Here is a 17,795-nt window from a genome sequence, read left to right as displayed (position 1 = left end):
TAATTACATCTACCCTTCTACGTCTGGGGGCCCTGTAAAAAATTCTGAGACTACAAGGATGCCACTACCCAAGAAGGTTTGAGAACCACTGTAGCTCAGAGTCAGCAGGTCAAGAACACTACGTGGGACATGGCTTGTTTGGTGTCCGTGTCAACATAGACACCAAAAAGCGAAAAACTCATGTTGACATTTTCCATGTCGACATTTTCAAGTCTACCTATTGTTTGTTTTGACCCTTTGACTTTGTCAAACTAAAGCATGTTGACCTTTGGCCTGTCAAACATAAGCGGTCAACCTAAATCTTGTCAACTCTCGTACCCACTGCCCAGCGGCATTCCTGCATCAGCCTGGCCTCATGTGTTCCATGACTTCAAATTATGATGGTTGCGACCCACTTTTTGGTTGCAACCCACTAGTCTGGTATATAGTTGTTGACATTTAATTAAATGGTTAATTGCTATAGGCTGAATCTTAACTGAATGTTATTGTGCATGACTCATCAGCTTCTATAACATTACATGTCTGAGTAACCGGTCTTAAAGGTCATGCTTATTAAACTGCAGGTACATGATGTTTACTTAACTCTATAAAAGGGCTTGTCACTGTGTAGTTGGAGCATCACCTTGCTGTAAGTGTGGAAGATAGTCTGATACCTGTATCATATTGACTGCTGTCTATCTTCTGTCACCTGTATTCTGTTATCTTTAAAAAATCCTGCTCTGGTTTGTAATCAACATGTGGACTAACCTTGTTGCTCATATCCGCTATGCTTCTACCAACTTGTAGACATCTGTCAATAATGCTCACATTCCGTGTCTATATTCCAAACAGGCTCCAGCAAACTGGTCTGGGAGATGAGCACCTGCCCATGCTGGCTTCTCTAAGTGAGAACCTAAACTTAACTCATGTTGACCTGAGCAGTAATCATTTCACAGACAATGGATACCACCACGTTGAAACATTGATACGGAGCTCGGCAGGCCTGAAGAAGATCAGGTACGTGGTAGAAACCCAGATAGTTAACTAAAGTGATGTATAGAATTCTATAGATAGCATTCCTTTATTTGTCTCACAATGGAGAAATCGGGGGAATTTAACTCACTCTGCAACCCCAGTGTGTTGTCGTATTATTTATTTTATATAGAGAGGAAACTATTGCTCATTCTTTTCCTCCTGCTTCCCACTGCACAGGTGGACACGGACCCCAGTCCTCACTGAGGGATAGGGGAGGATGATTAGTCTATGGGAGGATAATGGCAGGAGATTGTCCTTTGACTGTGCAAATGTAGAAGGTGCTAAGTGCATTTGCCTCCACTCTGCTCCAGTTGTCCAAATCACAAAATAGTAGCGTGTCAATGAGCTAGCTGGTTGCTACAGCAACCATGGGTGATACCTCCCATTATTTCCATATATGCAACAAAACGCCGCCCCAATTTGCTCAGGAATGCCCATTTTTATGTAAAATACCAACAATATCTGTGCAAATCCCACCCACCCTGAAGGTCGTTAATCAGGATTGTGTGTGCACAGGGCCTGCTCTACCGTTAGGCAGTTGCCTAGGGCGTTGGGATCTGGGATCACAGAAAGACTTAATTTTTAGGATAGGGAGTCTCTATGAGGATCATTTTTGTAGTTAATGCAGGTGGCAGCTGTGGAACATCTAATGTAGGGTACACACCAGGACGACCCGCTCACGATGCACATCGTGAGCGGGTCGTCAGTGTCTCGTCCGACCCGCTCACGGTGACGCGGGGGGGCACGACCCGCTCACGATGTGCACCGTGAGCGGGTCCGATCCGATGGCGACCCGCACCCGGCTGTATGGTCGTCATTGAGATCCTACCTGCAGCAGGTAGGATCTCAATAACGACCGACCGACCCGTGGGACCGCGCATCGGATCGGTATCGGTCCACAGCAGGTCAGAAAAGGGCCCAATCAGCACACAATCTCCATCCAATTGATCGGAATTGGATCGAGATTGTGGGGATCGGGCCCTAGTTGTCCTGGTGTGTACCCAACATTAGACGTCACCTCCACACTTTTACTTGAAAGAACACTGGCACTGACCGCATAGATTATTGTGTATAGATGGATTTTTCACAGACATTGTAATACATTTACACATGTATAGGACTTGTGTTAATCACACTATCTTGAATACTTTCTCCTCTTAGGGTGGATTTCAACAAGTTTTCTGAAAGCACACGAACACTTTTAAAAAAACTGGAATGTGAGAGGCCAGGTCTGGAGGTGTCCGTATGACTTCTGGGCACCCAGAATGGACTTAGAGACACAGAGACCTCTGGACGTGGACTTGCAGAATGAAATGGTGTTTAGGGGTCTCATTCTGGGGTGGACGTAGTTCTATTCGCAACTGCGTATTTGTGTACAGTGGATCTACAAAATGAATGTACAGAGAGGTACACCGATAGCATCTCAGATAGCATCTCCGATATACAACTCACATATACTGTAGAAGCAGCAATACTGGTGTATTTATTTATTATTTATTAACAGTTTCTTATATAGCGCACACATATTCCGAAGTGCTTTACAGAGAATAGTTGAACATTCACATCAGTCCCTGCCCCAGCGGAGGTTACACTCTATATTCCCTACCACATGTACAGGCACACAGACATTCTAGGGTTCATTTTTGTTAGGAGCCAAATAATCTACCAGTATATTTTTGAGGGGAATGTGGGAGGAAACCGGAGTACTCGGAGGAAACCCACGCAAGTGTGGAGAGAATATACGGTACTTTTATGGCGGCAGTTACGTAGTCAGCATAGTGTCCCTGTCAGTATCAGCATCGTGTTCCTGCAGCCAGCGTAGTCAGCATCCCTGCGACTGTGTGTACTGACGTGTATTCCGCATCCCCTCGCGGGCACGATGCGCTCGCCACGCTTCGGGCTCGGTGGCTCACTGCGCTCGCCACACTTTATAAGATCAACACCATGATTAGGTGGATAGTGGGGGTATAAACAGGTCGGGAAGACACGTACCACGTACCCTCGAGGGGCTCGCTGGGCTTGCCACGCTTCCGGCTGGCATGGATAGTTGGGTTTGAAATGGAGGCATTTGCCAATATGTAGCACCGCACCACCCCTTTGTGCACAAGGCGCACGCGCTACCGAACCCCTAATTCTTTCCATCACCCTGATGAGGACACAGGCAGGGTTGCCATACCCTGCCGCAAGAATGACTGAGACGCACAAGTGTATGAGACGCTCATGCATCTCAGGCAGATGGAGCGCCTCTCCGCCGGCGTCCCCATGATCACCACTCCGCCGGCATCTGCCAGCGCAGGGGATCTGGCAGTTACCGGCGCTGTGTGAGAGGCGCTCACTAGGCTTGCCGGGGACAGAGCTACAGCTCGCAGGGATGACCTCCGTGCTGTGAGGCAGTAATGCTAACCACTACACCATGGGTCTTCAACCTGTGGCCCTCCAGATGTTGTGAAACTACATGTTCCAACATGCATTGCCACATTTTTTCCTATAAGGGCATGCCAAAACTGTCAGGGCATGCTGGGACATGTAGTTCCACAACATCTGGAGGGCCACAGGTTGAAGACCTGTGCACTACACCATCTGTACTGCCCGTAATGGTTGTACAGGTACCTTAATCCTGAGCATCCCTATGGTGTATTAGAATGAATGTCGGTACTAAGGCAACTGTGTTATTGTGCAGGACTCATCAGCCTCAATAAAATCGCATGTGTGATTCACCATGTCTGGCGGATTCGGTGCTTACCTGTCAGAATTATTTGGCGTACTCTGACATGTGGGTCCTCCATAGTCCGGCGAGCTGCCACCTGACTGCACCTGCCGGTTCCTGTGATATTTGCTGGTCCAATCAGCCTGATAATTCTCTGGTTCTATATTCTTCAGTCTTCAGTTCATCGGGCCGGTCAGCCTGATAATTCTTCAGACTTCAGATATTTTTCAGTCTTCATCAGTCCAATCCAGTTTGTTCATTAGTCCATACCCAGGCAGGGGGCCTGAGACCTGCATGATGGGTGCGCAAAAGCCAACAACTCCTTGTGGGGGTTCTTGGTGAAAAAACCCAACTCCAAAGGGGTAAGTTTACAAATGCGGAGTTCTATTGAAGATGTGATGTGGCCGCTAAGCAAGCAATCAGAATCTACTTCTTATTCTTATTTAGCACCTTCTAGAAGATAATAGATAGAATCTTATTGGTTGCCCATAGCAACATCCCTCTGCAATAAAACTACCATCTTCGTAAATAAACACCTTTGACTCTGCACCCCTGTTCTTGGTCATGCCAATCTCTGCCACTGGTTTTCAGTACCTCTACCATTTATGCACAAGCTGTACTTCAAGCCTGCAAAACTACACTTTACAAGTTCTAAACCAGTCAGTGCTCGAGACTCTCAGCCGAGTACACAAAAAAAAACACTCCTGTGACACCCCAGACTTAAAGGCCAGGCTGAGACTGCAGGTGCATATTTTTTACTCTGGCTGTATGTGACCAAGCTTTTCACTGTGTTATTGTAGCGTTACGGTGCTGTATGGCTATCCAGAATTTACTGTGACTCAAAAGAGATTGAGATTTTCAGATTAGCTGTCATTGCATCAGAGTAATACTCAATCACTTAGTAGTTGCAGCAAGTTGAATGCTTATTTAATGAATGCCAATAGGACTTGTATATTAAATAGGCCTCTTTGTTTGAGTGTAAATAAACTATAACTTTTTCTATTGCTATGTTAGTGTTGTGTACATTCCAAAGCAATAAGCAATTTTATAAACATATGAACATTTTTTAAATTAGTGGGAGAATTACATCTGGAAGGCCGCGGTATCGATGGAAAATCACCTTTGTGTGATCACTACAATAATGAAGCGAGGGGTTTGCTCAGTGTTAGACTGGCCCACAAGGGAATCCCTCCATTGGGCCCCACTGTATCGGGGGCCACCTCCTTTTATATGACCAAGTTCAAAACTGAGCTGTTATCCATATACTACCTTATACTGAATAGGACGGTGGAATATTTTCTACACTGCATTGCTAATATTAATCTGGTACATTATCGTGCATGCTCTTGCAGTATTTAGTGCATGCATAATAATGTACCAGATTAATATGTGCCAGTATGCACAGCCAATTCACTCTTGGTTAATAAAAACCTAATATATGGACTTCCAGCTCCGGCGGCAGCACGCTAAGCTCCATGGCTGCCCCAGCTATAACCAGCCCACCCGCCGGCCCACGCACCCAAACGCCGGTATTTCACCTGCCGCTCGCCTGGGAAACACCTTGGCCGGCCGATGGACCTCTTCGTAGACCCCCGTAACTCTGGTGCTGAGCACCGCCAGTGCTCACATAAGGGGGCGCCCAAGATGGCCGCCATCACCGCAGCACAGCCCGGGCAGCAGGAGACACATATGACAGTGAGTAAAAGGGACACCGATCCCCCTGCAGACTCACAGAGAGAGTTATACAGTCAAACCCATGACTGTCACCCTGCACACCCCAGTCCCTCCAGCCCACTTACTTAGGCAGAAGTGGTGAGGTCAGTACAAGAAACCATTAACCCTATAATAGACATACATAATGGCACAGGCGGTACAAGATATTAAATCACAACTCAAAACAGATCACAAAGAAAGTGCATACTAATGAGCAGATATTGGGAGAGGTATTTCAGGATGTTGCAGAATTGAAAACACATACTGACTCTCTACAAAATACCCAATATCAATTAATCAATAAAATCGATGATCTCGAAAATCGATTGAGAAGAAAAAAAATCTAAGAATTATTGGCCTCCCTGAAGCATTAAAGGAGCCAGCACTGCACACATTTATTCTCCAGGAACTCTCAGAAATATTACATATTCAAGACCAGTGCACTGGTATGATTATAGAAAGAGCACACAGATTTCATCAGCACCACCACGTGCTGAATCAAATGATAGGCCGAGAGCTGAAATATTCAAATGCTTAAATTTCCTCCATAAAGAAGCGATTTGGGTGGCATATGGTAAACGCTGGGACATCAGTGAAAGGATTATAAATTGCTGATATTTCAAGACTATTCCACAGAAGTCCTGAGGGCTAGGAAGGAGTTCTCCCCGTTGGGTACAAGATTAGTGAGAAACGGCAGAAGATTTGCAATCCTATTTTCAGCCCGTCTACGTATATACAACGGTACCTCCTACAAAGACTTTTCCACAGTCTCGGATGCGGATAAGTTTCTCCTGAAGCTCAGGACTCTTTTGCTCCCACTCCCCCAGAAAAAGAGGCATAAGTTTTCCCTTCTGTTTATACACTATAACACAATATGACACAACAGGAATTATTCAGAGAGAACACAACAATCCTCTGTCATTAACACTATACCACGTTCATATCGGATATCCAGTTTACCTCACGCAAATTAAGATTTCAGAAGGTATGGTGACAAACACTGTTATTTCCACAGGACAATCTAATGATGGAAAGCAGTACTCCTAAACTCATTCCAAAAATGATTAAGTAAATGTAATATCTAAATTCAGCGGAATTTCATCTAAATGAATCGGGACCTCACACATCTGAGATACCTCTGTTACACTGTTAGTTAAGGCGCTAAAAGCTGATGTTCTAGATTTACATGGTTGATGTCTTATAAGCTAATAATAAAAGCTGGGGCGAGCCATGTTGTTCAGCGATTACATTAGTTCTTATAATCGGTTACGGAGAACCTGGTCTCCTGGCTATCCGGAAGCCGCTATTTGTTGATATTTACCGTAATTGACACAGTTAGTGATGATCATACCGTACTGATGCATAACCTATACATGGGTAGCGTTACAAGTGCTGGTTGTTTTGTTTTTCTCTTGTTTTCCATTGACCCTCCCTGCCTCGCTCTTGTGTCTCATCTTATCCCCCGTCACATTCTTGGTTCCTATAGGAAAAGTTTTGTACATATGCCAATGCTCAGTTTACAAAAAAAAAAAAAAACTCATTGTATAGCTTTACCTTTCCGTCCCTCCACACACAATTGATATGAAACGATTGAGAATGGGAACGTTTAATGTTGGGGGCTTTCATGTACCCTCAAAACGAAAAAAGGTGATACTCTATTTGAAAAAACTGAACATTGATATTGCGTACTTACAAGAAACACATTTAACACACGCCGAAATGTTAAAATTGAATACCTTAGGCCGGTCCTTATTAGCTTCCGCCTCTTATAACACTAAATCTTGTGGAGTAGCAATATTTCCCAAAAAACATTCACTCATCAGTCAGTGGCCCGGATGGTAGATATGTATTGGCAGATAATACAGTTCATACAACAGATATGTATTGTGTAATGTATATGCGCCTAATGTGTTTTCAGCTGACTCTTTCGTAAAATGTCTTGTTTACTGTCTCCGTACCTTGACAAACATATTGTATTAGCAGGTGACATGAACACGGTCACCTCCTCTTACCTAGATAGAGCAACCCAAATCCCAGGTCGGAGAGCAACTCCAAAAAATGGTAGCATAGCTCCGCCGCCCCCCCCCCCCCCCACACACACACACAGAAGTCCCCCCGCCGAGTTCTGATTGACCCACGGCCTATTCAGTCAGATATAATGGATGACCATCGATAGCTACAACAATCGATGGTTATCCAAGTAATGTTTTACTACTATCGATGGCAGGGTGCAAAATCGCAATCAATGCCAACCATCGATGGCGTCTGAGCCAATGCCCATCCCTACTCTGCAACAGCCAAAAACCTTTACTACCCCTCATGCCCACACACCTATATCACTGCCCTGCCTCCTGTTCTCCTGCCCCGTAACTTCCGCCAGTGGGGACCCGCTCACCCTGTGTTCCCCTATCATGCTTTACCACCCAGCCTCCTGCTCTCATGCATCCTAACTCCCACCCAGTAGGACGAGACACTAACTCCTGTGCTGCCACGCTGGACCCTCACCCACTGGCAGAAGCTGCACAGTGTCCCCCAACCTCCTCTTTATTCCCCCTTATGCCCACACACCCCTATCACTACCAGCTTCCTGCTCTCCTGAACCGTAACTTCCACCACTGGGAAGTCGCTGACGCTGTGTTGCCCACATACCCCTATCATGCCTTATAGGCCAGCCTCCTGCTCTCATGCACCCTAACTCCCACCCAGTAGGAGGCGACACTGACTCAGGGCCACCGTCCTGTACTCCTGTGCTGCCACGCTGGACCCTCACCCACAAATGTCACTGTACCCTCCACACTATCAATGTACATCTTACTCTGTACCCGCTTTTTAATTAAACAAAACAATGCACACCCCCTTCCAAATCATATGCTCTCTACAGTATTTAACACATTTCACCTATAACTCAAGTTGCAATACAGGCATCTTACATACAATTCTAACCATATTTCTCACAATACAAAAGTTCACAAATTAAGGGGGCGCAGCCCCTTACGATGGTGTGAAGAGCGCCCGTAGGGCACGATGAATCACCTAGTCATTTTATAGATTGCCAAAGATAAATTATAGCTACTGCAGTAGACATATTGATTGCTATGGGCAATCCTTTATAGAAGTTTGATACATCTCCCCCTTTAATGCTTTCTCTGGCATATGTATAAATGGAACGCTTGGAAATCCATGGCAGTCATTGGCCCTGTGCTCATTGGTTGTTCATGGCAGTCATAGACCCTGTGCTTATTGGGAGGTGGTGGCAGTCATAGACCATGTGCTGATTTGGTAGCTGTGGCAGTCATACACCCTGTGCTCATTGCGAGGCGTTGGCAGTCATACACCCTGTGCTCATTGGGTGGCTGTGGTAGTCATACACCCTGTGCTTATTGGAAGGCTTCGACAGTCATAGACCCTGTGCTTATTGGCAGGCAGTGGCAGTCATAGACCCTGTGCTCATTGGGTAGCTGTGGCGGTCATACATCCTGTGCACATTGCGAGGCGGTGGCAGTCGTACACCCTGTGCTCATTGGGTGGCTGTGGCAGTCATAGACCCTGTGCTTATTGGGAGGATGTTCCAGTCATAGACGCTGCGCTTATTGGCAGGCAGTGGCAGTCATAGACCCTGTGCTCATTGGGTAGCTGTGGCGGTCATAGGCCCTATACTTATTGGAAGGCGGTGGCAGTCATAGACCATGTGCTCTTTGGGAGGCTTTGGCAGTCATAGACCATGTGCTATTTGGGTGGCTGTGTTAGTCATAGACCCGGTGCTCATTGGGAGGCGGTGGCAGTCATTGGCCCTGTGCTCATTGGTTGTCCATGGCAGTCATAGGCCCTGTGCTTATTTGGAGGTGGTGGCAGTCATAGACCATGTGCTGTTTGGGTAGCTATGGCAGTCCTAGGCCCTGTGCTCATTGCAAGGCGGTGGCAGTCGTACACCCTGTGCTCATTGGGTGGCTGTGGCAGTTATAGACCATGTGCTTATTTGGAGGCGGTAGCAGTCATATACCCTGTGCTCTTTGGGTGGCTGCGGTACTCATAGACCCTGTGCTATTTGGGTGTCTGTGGTAGTCATAGACCCTGTGCTCATTGGATGTCTGTGGTAGTCATAGACCATGTGCTCATTGGGAGGTGGTGGCAGTCATAGACCCTGTGCTCATTGGGTAGCTGTGGCAGTCATCGGCCCTGTACTTATTGGGAGGGTGGTGGCAGTCCTAGACCATGTGCTCATTGGGAGGCGGTGGCAGTCATAGACCCTGTGCTATTTGGGTGTCTGTGGTAGTCATAGACCCTGTGCTTATTGGGTGGCGGTGGCAGTCATAGACCCTGTGCCTAGGACTACATGTTGTGTACTCTTTCACAATTGATTCCTGCACGGAGGTGGTGTTATTATAAATTTTCGAAATAGACATTTTTATGGGATTCCCGCTGTATGGTTAGAAGTTGAGCTGCTTAGTGTATTTATTTGCAGATTACTTACTCAAGCAGTAAATAAAATATGATGATCTTTCTCTCATAGTTGTCATATTAACATATGGCGTTCATGTCTGTCTCTTTAAACCTTAGTTATCAGCCAGAGCTGGCTGTACCCTCGTAGGGAGCATTGGACAGTTGGGTAATCCGACCAGGCTTTATAAAACACTCCATGTACCTCTTTCAGCTAATATAACAGGAATGATTTCAGAGGACTAGAATAGATCTCATTTGTCACATGCAAATTATAAAATGTACTTTTTATTTGTATATTCCAATTGTAAAGCGCAAGGGAATATGCTGCGCTATATAAGAAACTGTAAATAAATCTATTTATTTTCAGAGATTAGAGAGCAGCTGGTTTCTAGCCGTATCATTCCTCATTGCGCGCAGTAATGTGATCTGGGCATTCTGCCTGTCTGACTGATCACATGACCTGTTTCGCACTTTAACCCCACATGCATGCAGCGCGGGAGGAATCTGCAAACAAGAGGTAAAAAAGGTAAATCTTTGTTTTTGTAGAATGTTTAATGCCTTATTACACCGTATTTACTTGTTTGATAGACGGTGGTGGTAAGTGTAACAAGGGACTAAGAAGATTTAGTATTATTATACATAGACACCCAGTAACACCACTGTCGGACAGTCACGTCCCACAGCATGAGATATGTCGTCCCAGTGACTCAGCTTTCCGCAGGTTCCTGGTAATCATTCCTGTGCCACAACACCAAAGAGGACTCTGATTAACTTGTATTTGGTCTCTAAACCAAACGGGAGTTACAGACCTATACTAAATATACGGGGCAGTACGGAGGGTGTAATGCAGGCATTCCAAACCACGGTCCTCAAGGCACACCAACAGTGCAGGTTTTGTAGCTATCCAGGCTTGAGCACAGGTGACTTAATTAGTATCTGAGGGATTCTGATTAAACCATCTGTGCTGAAGCCTGGATATCAGTAAAACCTGCACTGTTGGTGTGCCTTGAGGACTGTGGTTGGGAAAGCCTGGTGTAATGGTTAGCATTGCTGCCTCACAGCGCTGAGGTCATGGGTTCTGTCCCCACCATGTGTTATATATACGGGGAAGTACGGATGGTGTAATGGTTACATTACTGCCTCACAGCGCTGAGGTCATGGGTTCTATCCCCACCATGTGTTATATATACGGGGCAGTACGGATGGTGTAATGGTTAGCATTACTGCCTCACAGCACTGAGGTCATGGGTTCTATCCCCACGATGTGTTATATATACGGGGCAGTACGGATGGTGTAATGGTTAGCATTACTGCCTCACAGCGCTGAGGTCATGGGTTCTGTCCCCACCATGTGTTATATATACGGGGCAGTACGGATGGTGTAATGGTTACATTACTGCCTCACAGCACTGAGGTCATGGGTTCTGTCCCCACCATGTGTTATATATACGGGGCAGTATGGATGGTGTAATGGTTAGCATTACTGCCTCACAGTGCTGAGATCATGGGTTCTATCCCCACCATGTGTTATATATACGGGGCAGTACGGACGGTGTAATGGTTAGCATTACTGCCTCACAGCGCTGAGGTCATGGGTTCCATTCCCACCATGTGTTATATATACGGGCAGTACGGATGGTGTAATGGTTAGCATTACTGCCTCTCAGCGCTGAGGTCATGGGTTCTATCCCCACCATGTGTTATATATACGGGGCAGTATGGATGGTGTAATGGTTAGCATTACTGCCTCACAGCGCTGAGGTCATGGATTCTGTCCCCACCATGTGTTATATATACGGGGCAGCACGGACGGTGTAATGGTTACATTACTGCCTCACAGCGCTGAGGTCATGGGTTCTATTCCCACCATGTGTTATATATACGGGGCAGTACGGACGGTGTAATGGTTACATTACTGCCTCACAGCACTGAGGTCATGGGTTCTATCCCCACCATGTGTTATATATACGGGGCAGTACAGATGGTGTAATGGTTAGCATTACTGCCTCACAGCACTGAGGTCATGGGTTCTATTCCCACCATGTGTTATATATACGGGGCAGTACAGATGGTGTAATGGTTAGCATTACTGCCTCACAGCACTGAGGTCATGGGTTCTATCCCCACCATGTGTTATATATACGGGGCAATACGGTGGTGTAATGGTTACATTTCATGCCTCACAGCGCTGAGGTCATGGGTTCTATTCCCACCATGTGTTATATATACGGGGCAGTACAGACGGTGTAATGATTACATTACTGCCTCACAGCACTGAGGTCATGGGTTCTATCCCCACCATGTGTTATATATACGGGGCAGTACGGACGGTGTAATGATTACATTACTGCCTCACAGCACTGAGGTCATGGGTTCTATACCCACCATGTGTTATATATACGGGGCAGTACAGATGGTGTAATGGTTAGCATTACTGCCTCACAGCGCTGAGGTCATGGGTTCTATTCCCACCATGTGTTATATATACGGGGCAGTACGGACGGTGTAATGATTACATTACTGCCTCACAGCACTGAGGTCATGGGTTCTATCCCCACCATGTGTTATATATATACGAGGCAGTACGGACGGTGTAATGATTACATTACTGCCTCACAGCACTGAGGTCATGGGTTCTATTCCCACCATGTGTTATATATATGGGGCAGTACGGATGGTGTAATGGTTATATTACTGCCTCACAGCGCTGAGGTCCTGGGTTCTATCCCCACCATGTGTTATATATACGGGGCAGCACGGACGGTGTAATGGTTACATTACTGCCTCACAGCGCTGAGGTCATGGGTTCTATCCCCACCATGTGTTATATATACGGGGCAGCACGGACGGTGTAATGGTTACATTACTGCCTCACAGCGCTGAGGTCATGGGTTCTATCCCCACCATGTGCTATATACACGGGGCAGTACGGATGGTGTAATGGTTATAGCATTACTGCCTCACAGCGCTGAGGTCATGGGTTCTATCCCCACCATGTGTTATATATACAGGGCAGTATGGACGGTGTAATGGTTAGCATTACTGCCTCACAGCACTGAGGTCATGGGTTCTATCCCCACCATGTGTTATATATACGGGGCAGTACGGATGGTGTAATGGTTAGCATTACTGCCTCACAGCACTGAGGTCATGGGTTCTATCCCCACCATGTGTTATATATACGAGGCAGTACGGACAGTGTAATGGTTAGCATTACTGCCTCACAGCGCTGAGGTCATGGGTTCTATTCCCACCATGTGTTATATATACGGGGCAGTACGGATGGTGTAATGGTTACATTACTGCCTCACAGCGCTGAGGTCATGGGTTCTATTCCCACCATGTGTTATATATACGGGGCAGCACAGACGGTGTAATGGTTAGCATTACTGCCTCACAGCGCTGAGGTCATGGGTTCTGTCCCCACCATGTGTTATATATACGGGGCAGTACGGATGGTGTAATGGTTAGCATTACTGCCTCACAGCGCTGAGGTCATGGGTTCTATCCCCACCATGTGCTATATATACGGGGCAGTACGGATGGTGTAATGGTTATAGCATTACTGCCTCACAGCACTGAGGTCATGGGTTCTATCCCCACCATGTGTTATATATACAGGGCAGTATGGACGGTGTAATGGTTAGCATTACTGCCTCACAGCACTGAGGTCATGGGTTCTATCCCCACCATGTGTTATATATACGGGGCAGTACGGATGGTGTAATGGTTACATTACTGCCTCACAGCACTGAGGTCATGGGTTCTATCCCCACCATGTGTTATATATACGGGGCAGTACGGACAGTGTAATGGTTAGCATTGCTGCCTCACAGCGCTGAGGTCACGGGTTCTATCCCCACCATGTGTTATATATACAGGGCAGTACGGATGGTGTAATGGTTAGCATTACTGCCTCACAGCGCTGAGGTCATGGGTTCTGTCCCCACCATGTGTTATATATACGGGGAAGTACGGATGGTGTAATGGTTAGCATTACTGCCTCACAGCGCTGAGGTCATGGGTGCGGAGTTTGTATATTCTCCCCGTACTTGCGTGGGTTTCCTCTGGGGACTCCGGTTTCCTCCCACAATCCAAAAATATTCTGGCATAGGTTAATTGGCTCCCAACAAAAATTAACCCTAGAATGTCTGTGCGTGCTTGTACATGTTGTAGGGAATATAGATTGTAAGCTCAACTGGGGCAGGGACTGATGTGAATGTTCAAATATTCTCTGTAAAGCACTACGGAATATGTGTGCGCTATATAAGAAACTGGTAATAAATAAGTTTGAAATCCCTCCACAAATTTGTACAGGTGCCCATATTTTGGATGGAAATGTTGCAGACTTTTGTTTTGGCAATGGAGCCAAGGGACTACATGGTGTCTCTGGATATACGAGATGCGTATCTACATTTACCCTGTGTACTGATACCTGGTGATAGCTCACAAAAGCCCAGTCACCCGGTCCCTGTGTATCCTGGGAATTCGCTGAATTGTGATCCTGTTTGTAGGAGCTTGTGATTTAACCTTTTAGTTCATATCACCTGTATATCTATTACCATCAACCTACATCCCAGCACATTTCTTGTAATCCTTGCTGCCTGCTGGGTTTGGTCATTTTCTTATTGCTTGGATTACTTGTACCTAATATTATGGCACTGCCAGTTACTTGGGTGCTATCTGTGTGTAGCTTCCTGTGGTTTCCAGCTGGGCAGTGTAGGGTAATTAGTGGATGGCCTAATTGATTATTTGCATGCAGGTTACTCGGCAGTGGAATGGTTACTTTCTGTGTTATATTGCATTTATATCTTTTGTTGCTCCATCTCCTACTATATGGCTAGTAACCATTTTTGCTACCCCAGTCCCTATGTAACATTTGCATTGTATAGTAGATTTGTTTGCTGTCTATATGTGGTGTTCCTAATTAGTGGCTGTTCATTTGTATGCCATATAATCTGAACCTATAACCATTTCTTAGATGCCTAATCATATACGTCCCAAGGTTATATACCTTTATTATACCATCAGTCTCCTGCCTATTTTGGGAATCTCTACTGTCCAAAGGTTAGGACCAGGTGGCATCTTAAGTACCGGTATATTATCTGCAGCTGTAATTGGTGAATTCTCTCCATTAGATTGGCTCTAAATGTTCACATTCAATAATGCCGGCATTCCCTGGCTTTTTCTAAAAATAATTTATTACAATATCAGAATATATTATTTAATGAATACAAATATCACACATTATACATTTTCATATGAGAATTTTCATGAAGTAATACTGATAGATAAAAAATTGTCAAAAATCAATAATAAAAATATTGATGAATATGAATTTTCCAGCTAGTATTCAATATTGTGGAGAATTATTCAATATTGAATGCTAGCTGGAAAATTCATATTCATCAGTATTTTTATTATTGATTTTTTACAATTTTTTATATATAAGTATTACTTCATGAGAATTCTCATATAAAAATGTATAATGTGTGATATTTTTATTCATATTTGTATTCATTAAATAATATATTCAGATATTGTAATAAATTCTTTTCAGAAAAAACCCCAGCGCTGGATCTTAGATTTTTTTTCTCGTTTCTGTATTATTTGGGAGCTTCACACCCTCCAGATACAGCAGCTTTAGCAACACTGGTGGTTCATCCTTTCTTGATTCCCTGGCAAAATGCTGGGTTTGAGATTTTCAGAAAAGTAATTAGGAGCCTATTCATTAATGTCAACAGTAGTTTCCACAGACTTCATATAGTCTCCCATTCTACCTTGGGTATATATCTGCCGCATATTCAACAAACCAGTCAAAACTAAAGGAGTTCAGAGTTTGCTTGTGGGAACTAACTCCACTGTCCCTCCAGTGATTGCACACCCTGCCAGCGGCAATCTATGCAGCCCACCCCAGATGGTTTGTCAGTATTCCCATATCTGCATTGTGCCCCTGTATGGCTTACCTCCCACAGCATAACACACCCAGCATGGCCACCTCATCTGGTACGCTTGTGGATTGGATGAAAAATACATGGACCTGATGGTTTTGTTGGGACTGTACTCAGCATCAGATGCTGCACTCCATGTTGTGGCATCTCTTCTAGGGGTGGACCCAGGGTAATCCTACAATCCTGCATTATCTTACTGTGTGCTGAAGGTTTTTGGTATGTCTGTGTGGCCTGTGCTCAGAGCCGGCCCTAGGCATAGGCAAACTAGTCAAATGCCTATGGGGCACCAGCAGCTTCTGCTGATTAAAATGATATGCAGCATGCCTATATTCTGTGTGTGAGTGAGGCTGTATCTGCATATGAAATAGTGTATTCATGGTAATCACTGTAACATAGCATTCCATATGCAGGTACAGCCACAGTCGCACACAGAATATAGGCATGCCTCATATCATTGTAATTATCGGAAGCTGCTTGTGTGTCCTGGTCACATAATAATGCAAATAAGATGAATTTTCAGCAAAGAAGGTGCCCGATGTTAGCAGAGCTGGCAGAGATGTATGAGGACACATCTGTATCCAAGCAGAGGCAGAGGACACAGTGTTAGTGGCTCTGTGAGTGATGTGTGCAAGTGGGTTGGTTGTGCAATAGTGTTTGGCATTTGTGTAAGGGGCATATGTGTGCCGTGTATAAATGCATTAATAATGTGCGACATATGTGTAAAGGACATTACGTGTGTCATGTGTATAAGGGCATTAATAAAGGTTGGCATAATGTGTAAGGTGCATTATGTTTATAAGAGCATTAATAATGTATGGCATATGTGTAAGGGGCATTATGTGTATAAGAGCATTAATAAAGGTTGGCATAATGTGTAATGCGCATTATGTTTATAAGGACATTAATAATGTACTGTATGTCATGTATAAGGGGCATTACTGTGTGGTATTATGTGTATAAAGGCATTACTAATGTGTGGCATTATGTGTATAAGGTGCTCTACTGTATGGTGTAACATATAGAGCACTACTGTGTGGTCTAATGTGAAAAAAGAGCAATTCAGTGTGATGTAATGTGAATAATGGGCACGACAGTGAGAAGTAAAGTGAATAAGGTTAAGTGGTACTACTAAGTGATGTAACATGAATAAGGGACACTATAGCATGATATAATGTGAATAAAGTTGCACTAATGTGTGGCATAATTTGAATTGGGGGTACTATTGTGTGGCCATGCCCCTTCCCAGCGAGAATACACCCCTTTTTGGGATGCGTGCCAAATGTGCGCACTGTTTCTATTTAAAATACAGCGGGTAGGAGCACCAAAATGATGACTGCTGTGATGAGTGATGATGGTGCTGGGAAAGGGGCACCAGCCAAAATCTTGCTTAGGGCATCATATTGGCTAGGGCCGGCTCTGCCTGTGCTGTACTACTTATATCTTCCATATTATGTGCATTGGTGTTACGTCTGTGTGGCCTGTATACTGCTGTACTACTTATAACCTCTGTATTATGTGCAGTGTGGTCATGTCTGTAAAGCGCCTTGAGTCCTATTGGAGAAAGAGCGATATATGCATAAAAAGATTATTATTAATGTAATTCATTCCAATTGGCCTGGTTCGATCTATTGGATGGAAATCCGCAGTACCTAGGGAGATCAGCTCAGGTTCCTCTGCCCGTCAGTGTAAGTGATAGGGAACAGGTGGACACGTACATATGTCAAAGGCTACTTGTCAGACAAATGCCTCAATTTATGTTATATAAACTTTCTGAAAAGTTATACACTGAGTGACCCAATTACTTATCACGTTTTCCATAATTTGATACGTGACAGCCTTATTCCAAAATGGAATAAATACATTTAGGAGACTTTTGATTAATTTTTAATTAATAAACATTTTAAAATAATTAATTATATATATATATATATATATATATATATATATATATATATATATATATATATATA

At 44.7% G+C, this 17,795-nt stretch overlaps 1 protein-coding gene across 1 annotated transcript in view; it reads left to right on the top strand.

The window, feature by feature from the left end:
• Positions 1–9,574: 9,574 nt before the first annotated feature.
• The window catches only part of LOC146050297 (uncharacterized), a 67,808-nt gene continuing 59,587 nt past the window's right edge, over positions 9,575–17,795 (top strand). The window contains exon 1 of the mRNA XM_083167224.1: positions 9,575–10,391. Within this exon, the coding sequence (XP_083023350.1) occupies positions 10,357–10,391 (35 nt within the window). The 5' untranslated portion in view covers positions 9,575–10,356. The remainder of the gene's footprint in view (positions 10,392–17,795) is intronic.

This window comes from Crinia signifera, chromosome 12 (assembly GCF_055691185.1).
Source record: "Crinia signifera chromosome 12, ASM5569118v1, whole genome shotgun sequence".
Classification (NCBI taxonomy): Eukaryota; Metazoa; Chordata; class Amphibia; order Anura; family Myobatrachidae; genus Crinia; species Crinia signifera.
The sequence above is the reverse complement of the archived record's forward strand: the minus strand, read 5'-3'. Positions and strand labels throughout refer to the sequence as shown.